Here is a 24691-nt window from a genome sequence, read left to right as displayed (position 1 = left end):
CATCCTGGGTCAGTAGTGCTGGTGGTGCCAGAGTGGCCTTGTCCATGGTTCACGGATCTGGTATATCTGGCGGTGGATGAACCTCTTCGATTCTGCCAGGGTTGCTTTGACAGGGACCCATATTTTCAGATTGGGAGGGTCACGTTTGTCTTGCGGCACTTGCACTTGAAGGGCTATTCAGAACCAGTAATTTCTACCGTTCTTCAGGCTAAGTGGCCTTCTACCTCATGACGTACATTACGGTTTTTGAAGCCTGGTGTTTACAGCAGCAGCTGGATCCTCTGTCGGTGAAAGTACTGCAGAATTTGTCCTTTCTTCAGCAGGGTTTATCTGAGGGTTTGGCCTATAGTTCACTCCATGTCCTGGTTTTGGCCTTGGGGTGTCTTGGGGGCAAATCTTTGGCATCCCATCCTGATGTCATTTGATTTCCTGAAGGGGGTTGAAGCATGTGCATCCTCCAGTTCAGAAATTGTCCAGAGTGGAACCTCAACTTGGGGTTGATGGTTCTCTGTGAGGCACCCTCTGAGCCTTTAGGTCAAGCTTCACTGAAGGATTTTTTTTCTGGTGGCAGTTTGTATCGCCTGGAGGATTTCGGAGCTCCAGGCTCTTTCTTCTCGTGGTTCATTTTTGCATATTGATAGTGACAAGGTGTCCTTGTGTACTGCACCTTCCTTTTTGCTGAAAGAGGTTTCTGCCTTTTGTGAATCAGGTTGAATTACCGGGTTTCCGGAGTGGTCTAGAGTTTCTATAGAGGGTGGAGTTAATCTTTGGTATGTGTGTCGTACTCTGTTGCGTTATTTGAAGTTCACTAATTCCTTTCGGTGATCGAACCATCTTTGTGTTTGGTGGAGCAAAGAAAGGAGAGAAAGCGTCCAAAGCTACATTGGCCCATTGGTTGAAAGAGGCTATTTGTTCGGCCTACACTTTATTTATTTATTCGTTTTTATATACCGTCATTCGGTTTAGCCATCACAACGGTTTACAGAATCAAAACAATCAGATAAAGTATACATAGTTGCAAAAGAAAACAATAACAATAGTGAAATGATAGAGGGGGAGAAGGGAAAGATGTAAAAAGGAAAGTAACAAAAATAGAATTAATTCATCTTAAAGGAGGGCTTCATATTACATTTCTGAAATTTTACCACTTAAGGTTGATGCCAGTTGTAGTTACTGTTTTTTTTTTTCTTGTTTGCGTTTGAATGGTTGAATTGATTGTAGATGGATTGTTGTTAAAGATGATCATTGATGTAGACTGTATGGAAGAGGAAAGTTTTTAGGTCCTTCTTGAACTTTTTGATGTTAGATTGAGTTCTTAAATAAGGTGGTGTAGAGTTCCATTTTTTTGGGGAAGCAATGGAGAATGCTCTGTTTCTAGTAGTTGATAGTTGAGCATCTTTAATGGGAGGAATTTTTAGACAAGAAGTGTTGTTAGATCGAAGATTTGTTCTGGTAATTTGTGGAGTGATTTTTAAACCAGTATGTTTATGATGATCAGTATGTATTGTAGGGGTCGCGCTATTCCGATGGGTCTGAAGGCAAATTCGCCTAGAGCACAAGCTGCCTCTTTGGAGTGTCAGTTGGTGTCTCCATAAGAGATCTGTAGGGCCATGGTGTGGTCCTCGCTTCAAACTTTCACCAAGCATTACTGATTAGATGTTCAGGCAATAGAGGATATGACTTTCGGTGAAAGTATTGAGAGCAGGTCTTTCGGGATCTTGCCTGGTTTAGGGTTGCTTTGGTACATCCTATTTGTCTGGATTGATCTGGGTATGTTCAGGAAAGGAAAATTGGTTCCCTGTACATACCAGGATCAGTCCAGACCGCTGGGTTGTCTCCCTTCCAGCAGATGGAGTCAGAGAAAACCTGAAAGGCACCCCCTCTTACACTGGTGTGCCACCTGTGGTCCCGATCCTGGTTTAAAAGAAAAAAAAAATAAGAATAGGAAGGAGAGATTTTGTTCTTTGAGAGGTACAATACCTCAATCATTTGCCTTTGGCGGCATCAAGTTTATTGAAGGAAAAAAAAAATAGACAATTTGGTTTTTTTTTTCTGAGGTGAGTTCTCCCGAGGCCAGGCTTCGGTTGAGCCACGGCTGGGGTGAGACGCCGCTCCCCAGAGCAGCTGTGTATCCTGATGAGTAGGATGAATTAGCCTGTGGCCCGGTCCCCCCCCCCCCACACCCTGAGAAGGAGAAATTCCTGGGGTGCTGCTGCCGCCTGTGCCGCGGGTTTTTTTTGGTCATCGTTTATTTTCAATTCCCTGGCAAGCACAGGCGTCCCAGGTCTCCGGAAGGGTGATTTCGCCGGGTTTTCGGTCCGGAGGGACTTACCATCGCATGCCGATGCTGCAAGGCTCCAGCTGTTCATGCAGGGAGCCGAACAGCTGGAGGGCAAGTTGAGCATTTTCTGAGCACTCTCGTGGGTCGAGGTGGAGGTTGCATTCCCGCCAAGCTCAGGCGTCCTCGTCTCACACAGGAACAGTGGCCATCTTGCCTGCTCCATGAGGTAACAGAGGGATAGGCAGGCTCCTCCACTTTCCCCGCCGAGTTTAAGCCTCGTCAGGCCAAGGATTCCGGGGCCCGCCTCTCCTTCCCATTCTGACCCCTCTCCGGGGGGGGGTGGTCCTTAAAGGACCAGCCTGCTTTTTCATCAAAGTTTGTTCTTTTGATGCATAAGGCATTTTTGGAAGCGGAGGCTGTGTTTCAGACTGAAGAGAACCCTCCTGCAAAGGTGACTAGGTTCTCTGAGGGGGCTGGTTCCTCCCGGGGGAGGACAGACCGGGGGTCCGTGCCTTCTGGCCCTGCTCTGACCTCCGACCCACCGGGCCCCCCGTTGCAGGATTCCTTTCTCGTGGATGGGGGGTGTCGATGGGTACACCCCAGTCGAGGGGGATGATCCGCAGGTACTCAGGTTGTTCCGGAAGGAGGAACTGGATCGTTTGATTCCTCATGTTCTGGAGGAACTCTATATTGAGAGGCAGTGAAAGGGGACCATGTTCTCTCGGGTCTTCAGGCTCCTCCTAAGGCCTTTCCATTTCATCTGATGCTGCACCAGCTCGTTCAGCGGGAATGGGAGACTCACGAGGCCAGCCTTCGAGTTGGACGGGCTATGGAAAAACTTTATCCATTGCCAGATGAGTCCTTGGAGGCCCTTAGAATCCCGAAAGTGGACACTGCTGTCTCGGCCGTCACTAAGCGGACGACCATCCTGGTGGCAGGGGCTACTGCTCTTAAGGATCTTCAAGATCAAAAGCTGGAAGTCCTCAAACGGATCTTCGAGGTAAGTGCGTTGTGCTTGCGGGTGGCGGTGTGTAGTAGCCTCATGCAAAGGGCGACCCTCTGCTGGGTACAACAATTGCTCATCACTCAGGAGTTGCCTGAAGCAGAACAACTGATCGCATGGAGGCAGCTGTGGCTTACACTGCAGATGCCTTGTATGATCTGCTTCGGGCGTCTTCGCACAATATGGCTTCGGCGGTCTCGGCTAGAAGGCTTTTGTGGCTCCGCAATTGGTCAGCCAATGTTTCCTCAAAGGCCCAGCTAAGTAATCTTCCTTTTAAAGGAAAGTTCCTGTTCGGGGATGATCTGGAAGCCCTTATTAAATCCATCGGGGACAATAAGATGTACGTTTTTCCTCCCTGGCCGTTGTGGAGGATAGAGGCTCACACAGCTCAGTAATTCTTGTGGCTCCGGAGTGGCCACAGCGGCCGTGGTTTGCGGATATCATCATCAACTTTAGCGCTGGACGGTTGTCTTCGGCTCAGTCATCTACCGAATCTCCTCTGGCAAGGTCCAGTATTTTTCGATCAACTGGATTACTTTTGTCTAGTGGCTTGGCTTATGAGAGGAGACAGTTGAAGGGTTATACAGATTCCGTTATTTCTACGCTCCTACAGGCGTGGAAGACATCCACCTCGCTAACCTATGTTCGAGTCCGGAAGGTTTTCGATTCTTGATGTCGCGGGTTGAATGTGCCCCGTGGCGCGCCTCCATTGTCAGTCTGGCTTTCTTGCAGGAGGGCCTGAAGAAGGGACTGGCATGTAGCTCTCTGGGTTCAGGTGGCAGCCCTGGGATGTTTGCGGAGGAAGGTTGACGGGTTTTCCCTGGCGTCTCATCTGGATGTAACTCATTTCTTGAGGGGTGCGAAACATTTGAACCCTTCGGTTTGTCCAGTGTGTCCTTCTTGGAGTTTGAATCTGGTTCATTGTGCGGTCTTCCTTTTGAACCTCTCAAGTGGGCCACTCTGAAAGACCTACTCTCAAGGCGATTTTCCTGGTGGCTATCACTTTGAGGGGGATATTCGAGCTTCAGGCATTGTCCTGTAGGGAACCTTTTCTCCGGATTTCGGACTCCGGTGTATCAATCAGAACTGTTCCTTCCTGCCGAAGGTTGTCTCTGGGATTCACTTGAATCAGACCATGGATTTGGTTCATGATTCTCCTCAAGCTCGCGATTTGCGCAAACTGGATGTGCAATGGATTTTGCTTCGCTATTTGGAGGTAACCAATGCTTTTCGGTTGTCTGACCATCTGTTTGTCTTATGGCGTGGTCCTAAGAGAGGACAGAAGGCAACCAAGGCCACTATTGTACGCTGGTTGAAGGAAGGCATATATCTGTCTGGGGCACGCAATACTGGATGGTTTGAAAGTGCATTCAATCAGGTCTTGGGCAGAGAGATTTGCAGGGCAGCTACCTGGAAGTCTTTACACACTCTTGCTAGGGATTACCATTTGGACGTCCAGTTTTTGTTCTCTGCCTCAATCTGCTGGCACGGATGCATAAATCTACTTGTCTGGACTGATCTGGGGTACCTCAGGAATAAAAATTAGAAGGTAAGAACCAAATTTTTCTTTTCTGTGCACATCAATGAAAACCTGTAGCATGACAACTACTATGGTTTTCTTATACTGGAATTCTAGAAAAGAGATTGCATGTAGTGAGAGAAAACGCACCTTGTCATGTGTTCCAAAAGAGGTTTATCAATTTTCTGTCCAGGTACACCCCAGTGGGCCGTTCGTTCTTCTCACCTCCTGAAGGGTACTATCACCCACTAGGAGGGGGCAGAGAGGTTTGGTTTGGCTTCCATCAGTCTGTCCGACCAGCCATGTGGAACATGATGCTCAATATTGATGGTAAGTAATTTCTTGCTTAAACCTGATAGAAATTGGGCCACTTTTAAATGTCCTGCTGTTACTTCTGTCTTCCTGGCTGCTGAAATGCTTGGATGACTTGGCCAGAAAGAGAGCACCACCAATGAGGATAGCACCCGTGTAACTGAAGCCTCCCTATCTTTGTTCTCAGTGTCAGCAACTGCTTTCTACCGAGCTCAGCCCGTGATTGAGTTCATGTGTGAGGTTTTAGATATCCAGAACATCAATGAGCAAACCAAGCCCCTTACCGATTCTCAGCGTGTCAAGTTTACCAAAGAGATCCGAGGTAACATTGGGTAGCTTTTTCTGTGCGCAAATCTGGTCATTTTGCATGCTGGTGCTTTTTTAAAAAAATTTGGCAGGCAGAGGTTTGGCAATTCAGGGCTTTATTTTTGAAAAGTTACAAGGGAGAATAGGCAACAGAAACCTCCTGTTTGGAGACAACATATGTCACTACTTCAGCAGTGGTGGTAGACTTAACAGTTGAGTGATGCAATCTGTGTGTGAGCAAAACCTCCTATATGATACTAAGGTTTATGATCAAATTTTGCTTATTTTGGTGGGGGGTTCATAGGCTTAAAAGTGGAGGTGACCCACTGTGGACAGATGAAGAGGAAGTACAGAGTTTGCAATGTGACTCGCCGCCCGGCCAGCCACCAGACGTAAGCTCCTTAAATCTGTTGGCACATAGTTACTATGATCAACTGGCACTGCTGTTCAGCATTGGTAGTCTCCAAATTATTGTAAGTCTGAGATGTAACTCTTCAGGGCGGTGTTTAAAATTTCCAACTAATTTCAAATGTATGAGGACTTGCTTTTATTAGGATCAGTGGTTTCAGATGTCTGTCAGTTTGGGTCCATACAAGATTGGTTACTGCTGCTCTTTATAAAGGACCTGGGTAAAAACTTGATGTTTGTGCTTGCAGGGTGGGACCAATCACTTGCTGGCTGCTGTTTTTCTTTCTCACTCCTCATCTCGTCAACTTTTCTAATGTGTATATAGCAGCTGAAACTAGAGTTTGGCTAAAAATTGTATTTTACTATTGGGTTTTGGTACCTGGGATGTGAAATCATAAAAATATGATCCAAGAAAAGTACTCAGAATTGCCCAATTCCTTCCTAAGAGTCTGACTTGTTCCTGCTTTATCGTTTTTCCCATGGAGAGTAGCATGTCGTCTCTGCAACAGGCCCAGAGCTCCCCACGCCACCCTGTAGGTACCAGAGTTTGTAATTTGTGGATTAGCTGCATGTTCTTGTACGTTAACTGCACACTGCTGTGTTCTCTTTAAAACGTGTTTTTGGGGGTATGGGCAAGAGCTACAGGTTTGGTAACATTGGTCTTCTGTAACTTTAGAAGATCTGAAGTGATGGACTTGGTTGCAAATCCTTAAATAACTTCCGCATGATTTTCCTGTAGGTTTCCTTTGCAGCTGGAGAACGGTCAGGCCATGGAGTGTACAGTAGCTCAATATTTTAAGCAGAAGTATAGCCTGCAGTTGAAATATCCCCACCTCCCTTGTCTACAAGTGGGACAGGAACAAAAACACACTTACCTGCCACTTGAGGTAATGTGCTTTGGGACACCTGGCACTGATGTGCCATTTTGTTGTAATGCTCGCTACCGCCAAGACTAACCGTCAAAACACCCTGTGAAGCAGAACTTGCCCCTTGCCTGCAAGCAGTGGTCTGCTGTCTTGGCTTTCTTTTGAATTTGGGGGCATGCACCATATGTGTTAGTGATGGAAAGTTGTTCCGGTGTGTCAAGGCATGTGGCGTGCTTGGAGATGGATTGCAAGCAGGGTAACATTTAAGGGAGAGGATATAGTGGTGGTGGGATGAGGCTTTCAGTAAAGCCTGTCCTAAACGGAATACAGGGAGTACCAAAATAATGTCAGCTACATGATAACCCTTTCCTTTACACTTTTTAAAATAAAATTAACAAAGCTAAAATGATAGAACTTACCTTTGCAGTTTTAATCCTGTTTGCCAGGTGTGTAACATCGTAGCCGGCCAGCGATGTATCAAGAAGTTGACAGACAATCAGACGTCCACCATGATTAAAGCAACCGCGAGATCTGCTCCAGATAGACAGGAGGAGATCAGCAGGCTGGTGAGTAAGCGTAGACCCAGATTTAGATCTACTCTGCAAAAGGTAGCACTTTACTAACAGGAAAACCTTTTAAAGGTAGATTTTAAAAGCCTTGTGTGCAAAAATGGCCACGTGCATATGTGAGCGGCAGCTACGCAAATTAAGTAGCCGGGAACTGTACGTGGAAAAGAGGCAGGGCCAGGACTCATGCACGGAGCTCCACATTTTCTGCGCGGAGGCACAGGAGTCTGACCATCAGGGCGGGTTGGGGGGGGGGGGGGGGAGCCTCTTCATAGGGCTCAGTCTGATACTCTATATATGGACCATTGTAAGGGGGCTCTGTCATTCATGGTGAGTTTTCAGGAGGGTGGTGTTAGACACATTCAGAGGTGTCCATTGTAAAATTGACCTCGTTAAAGAATTTTAGGCCTTATAAGTGATGAATAGGAGTTGATTTCTATTATGCAGCTAGCAGAGACTGCAGTGTACAAATAAACTCCTTTTTAGCGTTTTACACTGCAGTCTCTGCTAGCTGTATAATAAGTGATGAAAAGGAGTTGATTGGTATAAGGTCTAAAATTCTTTAACGAGGTCAATTTTACAATGGATTCCTCTGAATGTGCCTAACACCACCCTCCTGAAAACTCACCCCGAATGAAAGTGCCCTCTTACAATGGTCCATATATAGAGTATCAGGCGGAGCCCTATAAAGTCTGTGTCTTTCTCTTCACTTGGGGTTAATCTAGTGACAGATTTTAAGTCTTGTAAATCTGTTTGTTTTCCTGTGCAGGTGAAAAGTAATAGTATGGTAGGAGGCCCTGACCCTTATCTAAAAGAGTTTGGCATTGTTGTGCACAACGAAATGACAGAGCTGACAGGCAGAGTGCTGCCAGCCCCCATGTTACAGTATGGTGGCAGGGTAAGTCCCTGAATCTTCTCTATTCGATCATTTTTCATAAACTAAACTTCACTGCAGTCTCCCTCGTAGCTCGCCAGCCGGAGACTTGTCTTGTTTTACCTGTAGTGAGTATTGCAATCCAAGCTGTTTGTGTGGTAAATGTGCTTGCACATCTGGCTGGCAGTCTGAGCCTGCCCTTCCTACTCATTTAAGCAACTGGTTGTGGTTTAGGTGGCACTGCAGCATACTGCCCAGTTAAGCCTTCCCTTTTATAATAGCTTAATATCCGTCTTTTGGATGTCCCACAGTTTAGGAAGTATTGTATGGATATTGTAACCCACTTTTTGGCCTTTATGAATGCAGACGTTTTTCAGATTATTTTTTTTTTCCCCTATCACTAGAACAAGACTGTAGCTACTCCAAACCAGGGTGTCTGGGACATGCGAGGGAAACAGTTTTATGCTGGCATTGAGATCAAAGTTTGGGCTGTTGCTTGCTTTGCCCCTCAGAAACAATGCAGAGAAGACTTGTTAAAGTGAGTATCTATGTGCTGCACCTCTCTGCTGTGTAATATATGATAAATCAACACTTCTCCTGTACATTGTGGCAGTGTCTTATCTTAGAGGGGTTACACCTCCCTTACGCTTCAGAATCTAACCAGCTAAAGCAGGCACTGAAGTTTCAGCATGCAGACATTACAAGCATGTTTTCTCACCCCTTGACTGAATTTATGAAGCACTAGTATCTTCAGTTCCTGTTTGTACCCCGGATCAGTCCATACAAGTGGGTTTATGCATCCCTATCCGCAGATGGAGGCAGAGAACAAATCTTTGAGGCACTGCTACATAACAGTGTGCACAACCTGCAGTCCCTCAGTATTTCTCGGTCTCCAGCAGATGGTAGAGGTGCAAACCTGCAGTCTGGAGGTGTTTTAAAATTAGAAGAGGATCAGAAGAATGTTAGGTTCCTTTGTGGGCCATCCCTCGGGTAGAGCAGGGGAGGGGGGTGGCAATCCCTGTCAGGACTCTGCCCTTTTTTGGCACTAGGGGTAGATATCCAGGGGCTCCGGTTCCCTCTCCCCCTCTGTGTGCCTGGTTCCTCAGCAGGTAGTCTTTTCCTCCCGTTTTTTCTTTAGGCCCTGTTTCTTTACAAAAAAAAACCAGACTGGGAGGCTACAGTAGGCTGCAGGCCTGAGGAACAGGAAAGGTTTTTTTTTTTCTCTGCCAGGAGGCAAGCAGGAGGGAGTGGGCTGAATTGCCTGCCTTTATCGGGGTCAGGTAGTGCTGTATTTCAGCACCTGGACAGCGATCAGTGTGATTACTGCTGCTGCTGCGTTTATTTTTAGGCCTGACCATGTGTGCAGGCCCGACTGCCCCGACATGCCGGCTCCCGTGCAGTGTGGCAGACTCTGCTGTGGGCTGAGGCACTCTTGCCTTGATGTGGCCTTGTTTTGCCGCAGTTGCACTTCGGAGGGGCTGGGACATTGGCGGGACCCCTGGGGAGCTGTGAAAGTGCAGGCAGGGGTCAGAGGAGCTGGTGGCCATTTTGGCAGCACATGCAGAAGTGCAGGCTGCCATTTCTGCACCCCGGGATTCCCCTCCCACACTTTTTCTGATAGGAAAGGACCCTGCTGGTGGCAGGGGACAGGGTGGGGCTCGGGAGGGAGTCAATCAGGACTCTTCCTCCTCAGACCTGGAGGCCTTTTCCACGGGTTTTGTGCTTTCTCCTTCATAAGGCTTATTTAGCCCGGAATGTGTTAGGGGCGAAGATGCTTTTACCTAGGAAGTCCCAGTCGGCCCAGAGGGCCTGTGGAGTCGGCAGGAATCCTGCAGATGCTGGGTCTTGGGTGAACCCCAGAGGAGGGCGATTCTTCGGATGATCCTGAGCAGCTCCAAGGGGGTCTGGTGGCACTGGACAAAGACCCTGTTATTGTCTTGGGGAGATCCAAGACAGAACCTGGATTGAGATCCATTGGGAGTCTTGGTGGATCCCATGAAGGATCCGGAGGTGATTGGGTCGCGGAAGGTGATGACCTGAGTGTGTGGTCTGGCTGTTCCAGAGAGGAACTGGGTCCATTGATTCTCCAGGTACTAGAGGAGCTCAGTATCAAAGACATCCAGGAAGACTGACAAGGAAGGAGTGAATCTGCTACTGTAGGGATTGCGGGGACCCTCTACCACTTCACCTGCTTCAGTAATGGGAAATGTTGGTGGATAGGGAGTGGGAATCTCCCAATAGGGGCCTGAAGGTCGCAAGAGCTATGGGGAAATATCCATTGCAGGAACAGATCTAGGAGTTATGGAAAATTCCCAAGGTGGATGCAGCAGTTTCGGCGGTTACTAAGAAGACTACCATCCCAGTGATGGGAGCAGTGGCTGTCAAGGATCTCCAGGATAGAAGCTAGAGATTTTGTTCAAGCAGCTTTTTGAAGTCTCAGCTTTGGCCCTTTGAGCAGCGGAGTGCGGATGTTTGATGCAGAGAGCCTGTTTGTCCTTGGTGCAGAAGGCAAGTGTTCAGGAATGACATCTGAAGCAGGGCAAGCAGCCCGATTAGAAGCTGGAGTGGCCTATGTGGCTGATGCTCTGTTCAACATGGTCTTGGTGGTGTGCAGGCCCAGCTGTCGAACCTCCCTTTCAGGAGGAAGTTCCTCTTCAGGGAGGATTTGGAGAAGCTCGTGAAGCAGGGAGAGTTGAAAGGCAATAAGTTGCCTGAAGACAGAAAGGGTCCTAAATTCCCTTCCGCCACGAGCCCATTTTTCTTTCTTTTTTTTTTTTTTGTAATTTTTATTTTAGTTATCAAAACAGGTGTTGAAAACACAACAGATGCATTGTTGGAACATGTAGAATATATCATAACTTATCATAGCAGAACATAGCATTTATTATATGTATTTATGTTAACAACTGCATATCCAAAGAAAGTTACATTCATCTATTGTACAAAACTAGGATTAATTTGCTGTGCACCAAATGATCTCTGTGTAGAACATTTATACCAGCGATTTCCCATCCCCCCCATGACCTTCTTTAACATGATGTAGATAGACGCATAGTCTAAGGCTGAATGCAAGTATACTAAGCATTACCTCTCATTTCTGCACAAAACTCACTACTAAGGGCTCCTTAATATCTATATTCTGTGTTGTGGAGTTCCTCATAAGGCGCCCACAGTTTCTCAAATTTGTGTCCATTTATGTCTTACCGCGGTTAAGTGATTCAAATAATGTATTTTCTGTAACCTTTGTGTCACCGTATCTAGCTTCGGGACTTGCGGCTCTTTCCACGAGTATGCCAAAGCACCCCGGGCCGCTATCACCACCTGCCTGCCTATAAATGGGACGACGAGCCCATTTTTCAAGAGGCTAGGAGACTTCGAGCAGGCAGAAGCCCTTTTGGAATCAGCGCAGGTCCCCCAGGGACGGTGGATCCAAGGAGGGAATGGGAAGTAAGGTCGGAGGGTCCAGTCCTCTCAGGAGGCTATGGGGAGGTGCTTTTTTTTTTTTCTCTAACGAGGAGTGAACCAAAATAACATCAGATCAGTGGGTCCTGGAGGTGGCAAGATAGTTATGCATTAGAATTTTTTCGGCTGCTCAGGGACATCTTGGTAGTCTGTTGCTGCATCTCCCAGAGCAAGCAGGAGGCAGTACAGGACATGCTTCAGCACTTGCAGCTTCTACACGCCATTGTTCTGGTGCCTTCTCAGGAGAAGGGGCAGGGTAGGTATTTAGTGTACTTCATGGTGCCAAAGAAAGAAGGGACCTTTCGACCCATTCTCGACCTGCCAAAGGTGAATACTGCCCTCCAGGTGCCACGGTTTCAGATGGAGACGCTGCGCACAGTGATTGCAGCAGTGCACAAAGGGGAGTCTTTAGCGTCCCTGGACCTGTCAGAGGCCCATCTTCATATCCCTATTCAATCCGAGCATCAACTGTTTCTGGGAGATCATTTCCAGTTTCAAGCTCTTCCCTTTGTGCGCCATGCACATTCACAAAAGTGGTGGTAGTGGCGGCAGCTCTCAGGAAGGAGGTGTCTTGGTACCCCCCTACCTGGACGATTGGCTCATTTGAGCGAAGTCGCTCAGTCCAGCGGGTGCTCTAGCTTCTGGGGGCGTTCTCTGCAAGGTTAGTCACCCAGCAGAGTCATTTGAAGCAGACTCAGTCCTTAGAGTATCTGGGTGTTCAAGCTGCAGTGTCAGGTGCTTTGGTTGTAGAGCATGGCGGTGCCCAGGGTCTGGGATTACTTGCAGGTCCTGGGGTCCGTGGCTTCTACACTGGATTTAGTGCCATGGGCATTTGCTCACATGCGGTCTTTACTGGGGGCTCCGTTATCCCAATGGAATCCGCTGTCAGAGGAATTTCAGCTTCTTATTACCATTGCCGGAGGATGCAGATCCAGTCTCTCGTGGCTGTCGTGGCATAATCTCGAAGGGAATGGATCTGGAAACCACAGATGCCAGCCTCTGTGGATGGGGGACATTTTGCCTGGGGAAATCAGCCCAGGGTCAGTGGTTGTCAGAGGAGCAGCTTGGTTGATCAATAGACTAGAAACCAGAGCAGTGCGCAAGGCCTTTTTGTTTCTTCCACTCATTCAGGGCAAATCAGTGAAAGTATTCTCAGACGATGGAAGCGAACATACATCATCAGAGGGGAACATAGTCTTCTAGTGGCGTTGGAAAATCAGAAGCTGTTCCTGTGGGCGGAGAAACATCTGGAGAGACTAGCTGCTTCCCATGTGACCGGAGTGAATAACATGCAAGCGGACTTCTCAGCAGATGGTCCGGATTCAGGGGATTGGAGTTGTTGGAAGCCTCAGCCTTGCTGCAAGCAAGGTGGAGCGAACCAGTGATAGACCTCATGACTCCAGGAAATGCAAAAACTGATGGCTTTTTTCAGTCGCAGACATGAGGTCGGATTAGAGGGAATGGATGCTCTCGTTCAGCCGTGGCCGACGCACCTCCTGCTGTGCATGTTTCCTCCGAGGCCACTCGTAGGACAGTTGCTGCGGTGCATTGGCACTCATCCAGGCAGAGTGATTCTGGTGGCAGCTGCGGTTTGTGGACCTTCTGCATCTTGCGGTAGACGGACCTGTTCGCTTGGCTCTGAGTTACTTCGTCAGGGACCGGTATCTTCAGTTCAGGAGGATCGCTTCTGTCTAGCGGCTTGGATTTTGAGGCAGCAGTTCCGTTTGAAGGAATATTCTGAGCCGGAGATTGCAACTTTGCTTCAGGCAAGGAGGCCTCCCATGTCAATGGCTTATGTCCGTATGTGAAGAGTTTGTTTGCTGAATGGAGTGCAGCCCTTAAGAGGTGGACGCCCCGCAGATCTTGGAACTTCTGCAGTGTGGGTTATCTAAGGGGCCAGTGTATACAGTGTTTCTCCAATAATAAGACAGGTCTTATATTTAATTTTTGCTCTGAAAAAAAGGTTAGGGCTTATTTTCAGGGATGTCGTTTTTTTTTTTTTTTTCCATGATTGGTGAATGAGGACAAGGCTAAGCACGCCTCCTTTTTCATTCACTAATCAGATTAAATTTTCGGCCGAACCTTTTGGTTTGTCCTTAGTTATCGGCCTGCCATGGGAAATTTTGTTTTCCTGCAGTTCGGGACGATTTTATTTAGTTTGCCCCCGAAACGAAGCCCGAAACCCGGGGGGGGGGGGGGGGGCGGCAGACAGGAGGTTGTAAAAACAACCCCCCCTCCCAAAATTCACTGGTGGTCCAGCAGGGGTCCCAGGAGTCTCCCCAAGAGACTTTTGGTAAGTCTTTGAGGTGCAAATGCACCGTGCTGGTACACCTATGAGTAGGGCTTATTTTTGGAGTAGGGCTTACATTTCAAGCCCTACTCCAAAAATCCTGAAAATCAAGCTAGGGCTTATTATTGGGGAAACACAGTAACTCCTTCAGGTCCAGGTAGCAGGTTTGGGTTCTCTGCACAGCAGGATTCAGAGAAAGCTGCTGGCATCTCATCCTGATGTGGCTCATTTTTTGAGGGGCAAAACATATGCGTCCTCTGGTGTGGAAGATCTGTCTGGCGCAGAATTTGAATTTGGTTCTTCGGGTGCTGTGTGCGCCCCCTTTTTGGGCCAATGTGAAGGGCGTCATTGAAAACCACCACAAAAACAGTCTTCAGGGTTAAATCTATCTGTTCGGCTAGGTGAATTTGAGCTGCAAGTGTTGTGTAGGGATCCTTTTCTCCGTTTTTCGGACAATGGAATCCTCTTTATGAACAGTTCTGTCCTTTTTGCCGAAGGTAGTTTCCTCCTTTCACTTTAATCAGGTGGTAGAGCTTCCTGCCTTTTCAAGCTTGACAGCCGATTATTTGATGGCTAGAGAACTTCATTTTCCTAGTGTGTAGCCAGATGGACTCAGGACCAGTGGGTTATGTGCTCCCCTGCTAACAGATGGAGACGGATGTGCGTCATATCCTTTTGCGATGTCTCAAGGTGACTCATCCTTTTCAGAGATCGGATCATCTGTCTTGTTCAGTGGAGCAAAGAAGGGAAATAAGGCTTCCAAAGGCACAATTGCTTGCTGGTTAAAGGAGATGATAGCTTCTGACGAAAGACTTCCTCACTTCTGGAGATGGCTAAGCTGATTGAGCTAACATTTGATTTCGTCAGTGATGAAAATTCTCCATAGTTGGTATGTTTTGTTAGGTCAAGGGGGCCTAGTTTGCAGGGGGCTCCAACTTTGTCTCTGTTCAGGGTTTATTAAAGTAGACATCTTGGATTGGGTACAGGTCAATACTGAGGGACTGCAGGTGGCGCACTCAGTTATGTAGCAGTGGCTCCATCTGCTGGTAGGGGTGCATAAACCCACTCATCTGGACTGATCTGTGGTACTTCAGGAACAAAAATGAGCAGGTAAGAACTGATTCCCCCCCTTCATGTTGTAAGATTTAAGTAAAAAAATGTCTGCACTCCAAGATCAGGGGACTTCTGGTTTCCTGCAAACAGCCGTGTATAACTGGAGTAACTTGTGCACATTTTTCTAAAAGGTAAAATCACATTCACAATACAGAGTAAGAGGGTCCCAGCTAAACTTATGGCATCTTTTTATCGTATAACATTCAAACAGGAGCTTCACAGACCAGCTGCGTAAGATTTCTAAAGATGCGGGGATGCCGATCCAGGGCCAGCCGTGTTTCTGTAAATACGCGCAGGGCGCAGACAGCGTGGAGCCCATGTTCAAGCACTTGAAGCTCACCTATGTCGGCCTACAGCTGATAGTGGTTATCCTGCCAGGGAAGACACCTGTGTATGGTATGGAGGTGCCCTTTTTTTTTTTTTTTTTTTTTTGTGAACTTGACTTCCTTTCTTCTGTCAAGGTAGTGGCACTGATCAGAGTAACACGATGTACAACAGCAATTTCAATACATTTGCTGTCTTTATACAAAATGTGATAAATGTCCTAACTTTTAAAAATACTTTGACAGCATCTGAGTTGCATCCACCTGATCCCTTTACAAGTATTATGGTTTAAGTATTTTAAAATATGAATATGCCTTATGAAAATGGAGGTATAACCAGGTGGTTTAAAGCAAGTGGTGGGATGGTAGCTGGATAAGGAGTGGTTTGTAAATATGTAAGGTGACAACTATTCTCTGTATGTAGCTTTGGAATGAGTGATTTCTGCAAATGTGTATTTTAGAATTGTAGTTTTATGTTGAGATTGTAGCATGCCTCGAGTACTAGGGTTAGGCAAGTGATTTTTTTTTTTATTAGAAATGTGAATAAATTGCATAGTGATGAGAAATCCTATGGGTATTCAAGGATGGCGTACGTTCCAGAGAGCAGGTAGCATTTGGAATGAGAATCTTTGGTTATGTCCAACTAGACTTCAGTCAGAATAGAATCCCTTAGGCTTGTAACTAGGGCATGGACTGTCTGCCAATGCTAGCATTACGTATTGTAGTCTTATTCAAGTGATGGAATAAGAGAGAAATGGTAAAGTGCAGGTGTACAGAGAATATTGGAAGCAAATCTGTCTGACAGACTAAAGGGGAGGGCTCCCCAGCAGTGCAGTATTATGCCACCAGCAGAGTTCTGCTAGCTTCAGCCCTACTGTTGCACTGAATAAATCAATTTTGGGTAGATGATGCAGCGTAGGGGTTGGTACAGAAATGAATTCAGCTGTGAATTGGGACCTAAGCTGCTGACTTCTTTACAGCGGAGGTGAAGCGCGTAGGGGACACGCTTCTTGGAATGGCCACACAGTGTGTTCAGGTGAAGAACGTGGTAAAAACGTCCCCCCAGACCCTCTCCAACCTCTGCCTCAAGATCAATGCCAAGCTTGGGGGAATCAACAATGTCCTCGTACCCCACCAGAGGTAACTTGACTTAGCCGCTCTCCTGTGTTCCTTTCTGTAACTGTCTTGGAAGTGATTTTACCATTGCAAAACTTTGGGGAGCTCACTGCTTTCACAAGACTTCTCAATTTACTGCTCTTGCCCAATTACACATTTACCTTTCTCTCTTCTGTTTGGGCACATTCTTGCTCTGCTTTGTCGCCTGTTTTGGAGTCTGCAGCAGGTCCTCTTGCTAGAGTGCCACTTGCTTGCTGTGTAATCTTTCTACACCTGACGTGCACTTTGCATGAGGTAACTGCTGCTGTCCTCAAAGCTAATGCTCTGAGGGGACAGCGCCCATCTTTAAGGTCCAGTGCTGTGACTGCGGTGCCCGAGCTGCCTAAGACAGTAGCTGGAATAGCATGGCAGGAAATGGGAGACTTCTGCATTGTTGCCCCAGTTTCAAAAGCCTATTTTTATGACCTGCATGAAACAGATTTCTTATTTTCTGGATGATATATTTAATTTTCAGGTTCTCTTGTTTTACTTCAGTGGCATAGAGTGAATGGGCATTTAAACATCTTTCTGAAATAATTTTTCCCCCACTCCACCCAGGCCCTCTGTGTTCCAACAGCCGGTGATCTTCTTAGGCGCAGATGTCACCCATCCGCCTGCAGGGGATGGGAAGAAGCCATCCATTGCTGCTGTGGTAGGCAGCATGGATGGGCACCCAAGCCGCTACTGCGCTACAGTGCGTGTGCAGACATCCCGGCAGGAGAACACCCAGGAACTGCTGTACAGTCAAGAAGTTATCCAGGACCTCACCAACATGGTACGAGAGCTACTCATCCAGTTCTACAAGTCCACACGCTTCAAGCCCACACGCATCATCTACTATAGAGGGGGCGTGTCAGAGGGACAGATGAAGCAGGTGGGTGCTGTTCCAAGCCAACTTTGCTATGCTAGTTACAGGACGGACATGCATGCTGGAGCTCAGCCAGATGTACAGTAATTATCAATGCAGATGGTAATAGCTGATTTTTGTAATTGTACTCTAGGTAGCATGGCCTGAATTAATGGCAATTCGGAAGGCCTGTATCAGTTTGGAAGAAGATTATAGACCAGGAATAACTTATATTGTTGTACAGAAAAGGCATCACACCAGGCTCTTCTGTGCTGACAAAACGGAGAGGGTAAGCAGTCGGTGTATTTAGCCACAAACCAGAATCTGAGCTCACAAAGGTGTAGCACAAGAATGTGGTTATTTTTGGGGACCTTAGTTCTTATATTTCCCAGGAATGTATCAGTATTACAATAAGAACAAAAACAGGAGTGTGTGTGGGGGGGGGGGAATGACTCCTTTTTCCAGGTAAATTTTTGTTCTTGTTGCAATGAAAACTGAAATTTTGGAGAAAAAATAAAATAGAACCTGAAAATGAAGTTGTCTCTCAAAGGCCCACCACATGCCCATATACCTGCTTAGAGTGGAGATGCAGGTGCGGCTCAGATCTGCTCCTCAATGCTTAGAAGGTCCAGTATGGGCCACTGATCCTAGACTGCATGCTCTGCTGCAAAGAACTGTAAGCTTCAGTGAATGGGGTCAACTTTTGGAAGATTTTGGGGTTCAGATATGTTGGCACCAGCCCAATGAGTTGTTTGCTGTGGCATAATGTAGTAACTCTGCTTCCTACGTGTAAATGTGAAGGTGGGAAAGAGTGGGAACGTACCTGCAGGGACTACGGTGGACAGCACAATCACTCATCCATCGGAGTTTGATTTTTACCTCTGCAGCCATGCCGGGATTCAGGTAATGTGCACCCCTGGATATGTAGGCTTCGTTCTTGCAGGGAATAAAATGTAACTTGGCTTTGCCATGCACCTTGAATACTGTGTACAATTCTAGTCGCCGCATCTCAAAGATATAATTGCGATGGAGAAGGTACAGAGAAGGGCAACCAAAATGATAAGGGGATGGAACAACTCCCCTATGAGGAAAGGCTGAAGAGGTTAGGACTTTTCAGCTTGGAGAAGAGACGGCTGAGGGGGGATATGATAGAGGTGTTTAAAATCATGAGAGGTCTAGAACGGGTAGATGTGAATCGGTTATTTACTCTTTCGGATAGTAGAAAGACTAGGGGGCACTCCATGAAGTTAGCATGGGGCACATTTAAAACTAATCGGAGAAAGTTATTTTTTACTCAATGCACAATTAAACTCTGGAATTTGTTGCCAGAGGATGTGGGTAGTGCAGTTAGTATAGCTGTGTTTAAAAAAGGATTGGATAAGTTCTTAGAGGAGAAGTCCATTACCTGCTATTAAGTTCACTTAGAGAATAGCCACTGCCATTAGCAATGGTTACATGGAATAGACTTAGTTTTTGGGTACTTGCCAGGTTCTTATGGCCTGGATTGGTCACTGTTGGAAACAGGATGCTGGGCTTCATGGACCCTTGGTCTGACCCAGTATGGCATTTTCTTATGTTCTTAATGCAGGCAGGACTTGCCATGTGCAAGTTCAGATGTTTTGCGCATATGTTATGCTGTGTTCCTGATAGACGTTTAGTTTTCCAGCACTGCAGGGTGGGATTGAATCCAAGAACTAGTCCCTGCCACTCACCGTACAGGAGGTGCAGACAGCTGATGTCTTTCTGATCATGGGGAAAAACAATTCTGAAAATTGTCATGTCAAAAACTTTCTCCTACTGTTACCATTTTCTAAAGCACTACAAGGCATAAGCAATGCTGTGCAAACAGTCCCTGCTTCATGGAGCCTAGTCTAGTAAAGACAAACATACATAAATGAGTATTTGGGAAGTGCTTAGAATTTCAAGCAGTCTTGTAAGGTGAATTTTTTTTAGACTGGATTTGAATAGGGCCAAATACAGAAACATGGGGGTAACTGGCACGGAGCAGCAGTTGCTACCATAAGAAACTTGCTGGGCACACTGGACCATTTGGTCTTTGTCATCATTATGTTAAGATGCACCAATTGCAAGGACTTCCTATACAGTATTCTCTTGGCTCCTTAGATTTTGAGTGTAAAGCAGGGAGAGAGTTGAATTTTGGTGTGCAAAACAGTCAGGACTGGTGCATGTTTTCTCATGTAAGTGCATTTTATATTTGTAAGCAATTTTTTAACCTGAGGAACATAAAATCTCTTCATGCAGGGGACCAGCCGGCCCTCTCACTATCAGGTGTTATGGGATGACAACTGTTTCACAGCAGATGAGCTCCAGTTGCTGACTTACCAATTGTGTCACACATACGTGCGCTGCACACGCTCTGTTTCCATTCCTGCCCCTGCATATTATGCCAGGCTGGTGGCCTTCAGAGCGCGGTATCATCTGGTGGACAAGGATCATGACAGGTAAGAGCTGGAGAATCTTGCTGACTCCTGTTAGTCCAGTTGGCCAGACTTCTTTCAATTACATTTGTGTCCCAGGCCTAGAAAACAAACTTCATAATTCATAAATATTAGGGATGGCACCTTGAGTTCAGTGTTTTGCTAAACCATGACTTGGAGGGTTGATAGGATAAAGCATGCTACACATGCTAAGCAGCCAGTGCCAGGAGCAGGATGCAAGCTCTGATTAACATTGCGTCCCTTAATTTTCAAATACGTAAGGTCAGGCTGTGTGCACTTGCACAAAGTTTCTACTTTCTGTTGCGGAGCATGGTCTGAGATTCTTGAAGAGGAACAAAATGGATAAGCAATGTAAACATTCCCAGAGTCCACAAAGCCAGCACATTTGCAGTGGGAGGAAGGTATTCACGGCCTGACTTTCTCTTCTAGTGCTGAAGGTAGCCATGTTTCCGGACAGAGCAACGGCCGGGACCCGCAGGCTCTTGCCAAAGCTGTGCAGATTCACCATGACACCCAGCACACCATGTATTTTGCCTGAGACCGTTGCAAAAACCAGTCTGACCTACAGATACAAAGGGACAGAATTTTTATATCCCGCAGGCCTGAATCCCTGAATTGTACATTTTCTGAAAACAAAAAAAACATTTGGGGGCCGAGCTGTCATCTGACAGTGTCCTACCAGCAGTTTTTGGAAAGTTGGACTGAACCTACGCATTAGTCTGTCTTTAATTCAAATGAGCCATTTTATTTTATGTTGCATAAACAAAATTGTAAAGACTGGTTTCCTGGCGGCTTGACTGAATTTTTACCTCAAACACGAAGGCCGCTCATACACAGTGAGAACAGTTTGCAGAATTTGTTCTCTTAGCTATGTATTTTGTGGGTTGCTTTTTTTTTTTTTCCCCTTGCCTTCCAGACCCTTCAGCAAGACATCCCTGTTGTCTTGAAATTATACATATGTAGAAATTCATCTGTTCTGTTGGTGTGGGGCCATAATTTTTAATGGCATTTTTAGACTTTTACTGTAAATACCTTCTGCTACGGCCTACCCTTCCGAAGCATTGCAGCTGTTCTGGATCTCTCCAGACTTGTGACTGGAGACTGTGACGTGATTGCACTATACTGCAGATTCTTAAAAGGGTTGTGTGGGTTTTTCCTTTTGGTTTTTTTTTTTTGTTTGTTTTTAATGTTTGGGGTTTTTTAAATTTTTTTTTCTGTGAAATTTTGTGTAACAAACTGCTTGCTGACGACAAACAGATTTTTAAAATTAACTTGGAGCCTGAAGAGTAATACTGCCATGGTTTATTTAAAAATGAAAATTCTTCCTTCTGTAGAACAAAATGGACCTTTTTTGTGTATTTTTCCAAGCTTAGAAAATGACAAACCATTTTGCCCATTGAATGCTGCTGTGATTTGATAATCTAATGGAGTGTGAACTTAGTTGGAGGTAACTTTGTGGCTTGAGCAATAAAGCATTTCAGCCTGAAAGGTATGTTGATACTTAGAAAGTGGGAATTTATGTAGGAAGAAAGTGATCCAGTCTTGTATGTTTGAAATATAATATATTTATCTTGTGATTTGTGGTTAATAGTGATCTTAAAACTTGTACCAGCATTTTAATAAACTGTAATTGTTTTTTCTCCTGGGGATATGGGTTATTCACACAGTTTGCTTACAGAACATGTATCCTTTAGAGGAGATTTGTCCTGCCATTTTTTTTTTTTTTAAGGCTTGGGCTTTTAAAAAGAAACGGGAGTCTTTGAGATGCCTAAATATTGGTGCATTGAGACTGGAATTTTGTGTTTAACACAACTTAATCTGTGGTCCTTAAATCCTGATAGCTCTTCTTATTTGGCAATATTAGCAGTCTGAGTCTGTCAGGGGTGAGAGGGTGCATCCAAAGCTTGGCTAAAACCACACCTGCCCCCAAATCACTCAGCAATATTAAGACCTTCTGTTCCCTAGCAATCTGAAGTAAAAAAAAAACCCAGAAACTTGTACATAAGTTGAGGATTAGGATTTGACCAATGCTAAGAGCTGTCTTGTGTTGGAATTTCAGCAGAAAGCAGACTTCACAACTGCAGACTTCAAAGAATTAATCCTCTTGAATAATTTTTTTGTTTTTTGGTGGAAGGATATTGTGCTTGTGTGGTTTAAAATATAAGCAATGAATTTTCCTTTTTGTAGATTGTACAATTAAAAAAGAAAAAAAAATATATATATACCTCATTTGGGTAGTGGAGATGTCTGGGTAGAGCCACTTGAGTGCTGCTTGCATTAAGTATTTGTTCAGGGATAAAATTTCAAAGGAACCATTTTGTAAAGTTACCTTGCCTGTGACTGACCCAACATGTAGAACTTGAATTTGGAGGTCCATGTTGTCCTAGCAGTTTGGTTAAAGTGTTTCATTGGCGAGAATGCAGTGTCATGTAGTAAGTGCCACCCCAATTAATCATGTTGTGTCTTTAACCAGTGGATGGTCACTTATAAAGTGCCAAGAGCTTCTAATGCAGTTTATCAGCAGAAAGAGACACCTGCATTTTACCTGCTTGCCATCTGCTTTTCAGACCATGGGGGGGGGGGGGGGGGGGGGGGGGAAGCATAGCAGACATCTTCTCTATACAAGTCTGTCTTGGAGGGGGAATATCCCAGGCTTTTTTTTTTTCATAGGAATACAATACTCTTGAGAGCTGAATTTGGTTTTGAGAAGACAGGAGTAAGCCCGGAAAGCTGGGATTGAGGAGTTTCAGCATGGAGGAAGGCGTTGACTTTATGTATAAACTGCAGGATTTGAGCTGCAGCAGCACTGTTATGTATTCAGGCTTTATTTTGGAAGCTCTTCTGTTTAGTGACATGGAGTCCCTCTTCCAGGCTGGCTGAAATGCCATGCATGTGTCAATCATCGGGATGGTGTGCATTTTATAGGACTAGATCTAAGTGTCTGGATTTTTATTAGCTTATCAAGTGCGGTTTAAAATTTTGTTTTGTGATTGAATATTTTATATGTAGCAAAGGGTCAGTGCGTTTCCCTAATCGCAAGGGGAAATGGTTTAGGGATGTTAGTATTCTAAAACGCCAGGTCTCTCCCTTCTGGCTTCTTTGTCAGGAGCGGGAATAAGTTTCTGGATAAGCTCTGAAATAAACCTTTTTTAGATGTCAGCATGGTAAGTGATTTTTTTATCGACATTTTTAATAGCTGTAGCTACAGCCAAAGGATATGTAATATTATGGTATACAGGTTCACATGCTTTTCATACTGGGGAAGGCTTATATCTCATTTCCATTTAGATGAGAAGAAAATTGTTGGATTCTGGAGGACTCCAATTAAAAAATATATATATATCTCAAGCCTCCAAATTTTGATTTTGTTGCTTGCAGATGTTGCAATAAAAGCCTTTTGGTTCCCTGTAAAGGAGGGGCCCCCTTTCTGCTCCAAGACCAAGCCAGTGTTTGATAGAATTTGCCTCCTAAGCTGCCCTCCTGTGCTTCAGAGCAGGGGTTCACCTTGGGACCCTGTCAAGTCACTCCAAGTGGGGAGGAGGTTAAGTGAATTCTTCCCCAGCATTAGCGAACATCTGCTCTTAGCTAGTGGCTTCCTAGCCCATGTGTGGGAGGGGAATTCTCTGCCCCCGAGCTGGCGGTGCTTTTTGAGTGGTTCTTTGAAACAGCTGCCAGGGAGCTTCTTGGAGCAGCTTGCAGTCAGCACTTTTTATTATTTCTGGCACTCGGGTGATCTACCCCTGCTCCACAGGCTGCAGCCCTCCTTTCCTGCTCTGCATCAGTACAAATTATGGGGGTTTGTTTTTTTTTTTCTTGTGAAATGTGAGGACGAGAATCTTGTAATATCATATTAACTATTTTAAATTTCCCTTTTTTGCTATCAATATTTCCATAGTAAGTAATTTCTATGTTCATGGTGTTTAAAATAAAAATGCATTTGTTTGACTTTTTGATGTAACTTTTTTGTTCTTATACTGTTAGATGTGTAATGTTTATAAATGGTATTTTATTAACTATGGACTGGACATCTGTCTATAGCAATACGAGGTACATGTCTCCTTTCCCCACCATCCCTACCTTCACATTTTTTAAGCTATTTAAGGGTGACTTGGCACTCTGTTAGGATGAGATGCTGACTGTAAATCTTTTTTATGTGTTTTTTTTTTTCTTTAGCCTGCAGGGAAATTGTGTTCATGTCAAAAAGAAATAAAATAAATGCATTATTGGCATTATTATGCAAAAGTTGGTCTTGTCTGTCTTCCATAAAATAGAGAATGAGAGTAGCTTGCCTAACTGAATAGGAAATGGAAGGGAGTGGTTTGGTAACAGGATAAGCTGTCCAAACATATATACTGTGAAAAGACAGTCTCTGTTCCCTAGAATTTAGTGTCTCTCTCTCTCTCTCTCTCTCTCTCTCTCTCTCTCTCTCTCTCTCTCTCTCTCGCTCTCTCTCTCTCTCTCTCTCTCTCTCTCGCTATCTCTCTCTCTCTCTCTCTCTCTCTCTCTCTCTCTCTCTCTCTCTCTCTCTCTCTCTCTCTCTCTCTCTCTCTCTCTCTCAAACAATACATTGAAATCCTCAGCTAGTGTCTGCTGCTAGTCATAAAACATCTATAAGATTACAAAAAATGGCAAATGTATAAAGAATATATCATACACTCTAATACAACATATCATATGTAGTGACATATAAATTCATTGGAAAAAATTTGTGTTGTATACAAAACATTTTAGCAAAAGTCTTCAAAAAACATTTAATTACTAGTCATAGTTGAATACATAGAGTAAATAACAAATATTCACCATAAACACACATTCATACACTCAAGCATACTATTAAAAATTTTCTTTTTAGAGAATCTATATAATAGTTGTTCCACTCCCTCTTTACACCATTGTATTGTATTTCT

The 24691-nt window shown here is 45.2% G+C and overlaps 1 protein-coding gene across 4 annotated transcripts in view; it reads left to right on the top strand.

Annotated features, from left to right (window-relative positions):
• The window catches only part of LOC115100841 (protein argonaute-4), a 35281-nt gene extending 12911 nt beyond the window's left edge, over positions 1–22370 (top strand). For 2 of the 4 annotated variants that reach the window (XM_029619807.1, XM_029619810.1), the window contains exons 5-18: positions 4997–5133; positions 5303–5437; positions 5726–5813; positions 6569–6716; positions 7142–7261; positions 8031–8159; positions 8540–8673; positions 15212–15396; positions 16304–16463; positions 17037–17352; positions 17480–17614; positions 18127–18228; positions 19588–19787; positions 20214–22370. In XM_029619807.1, the coding sequence (XP_029475667.1) occupies positions 4997–5133; positions 5303–5437; positions 5726–5813; positions 6569–6716; positions 7142–7261; positions 8031–8159; positions 8540–8673; positions 15212–15396; positions 16304–16463; positions 17037–17352; positions 17480–17614; positions 18127–18228; positions 19588–19787; positions 20214–20322 (2098 nt within the window). In that variant the 3' untranslated portion in view covers positions 20323–22370. Of the gene's footprint in view, positions 1–4996; positions 5134–5302; positions 5438–5710; positions 5814–6568; positions 6717–7141; positions 7262–8030; positions 8160–8539; positions 8674–15211; positions 15397–16303; positions 16464–17036; positions 17353–17479; positions 17615–18126; positions 18229–19587; positions 19788–20213 lie in introns of all 4 variants that reach the window. The other 2 variants (XM_029619806.1, XM_029619809.1) reach the window with 1 other exon arrangement.
• Positions 22371–24691: the final 2321 nt, after the last annotated feature.

This window comes from Rhinatrema bivittatum, chromosome 11 (assembly GCF_901001135.1).
Source record: "Rhinatrema bivittatum chromosome 11, aRhiBiv1.1, whole genome shotgun sequence".
NCBI classification, from domain to species: Eukaryota; Metazoa; Chordata; class Amphibia; order Gymnophiona; family Rhinatrematidae; genus Rhinatrema; species Rhinatrema bivittatum.
This window is presented reverse-complemented; position numbering and strand designations above follow the sequence as displayed.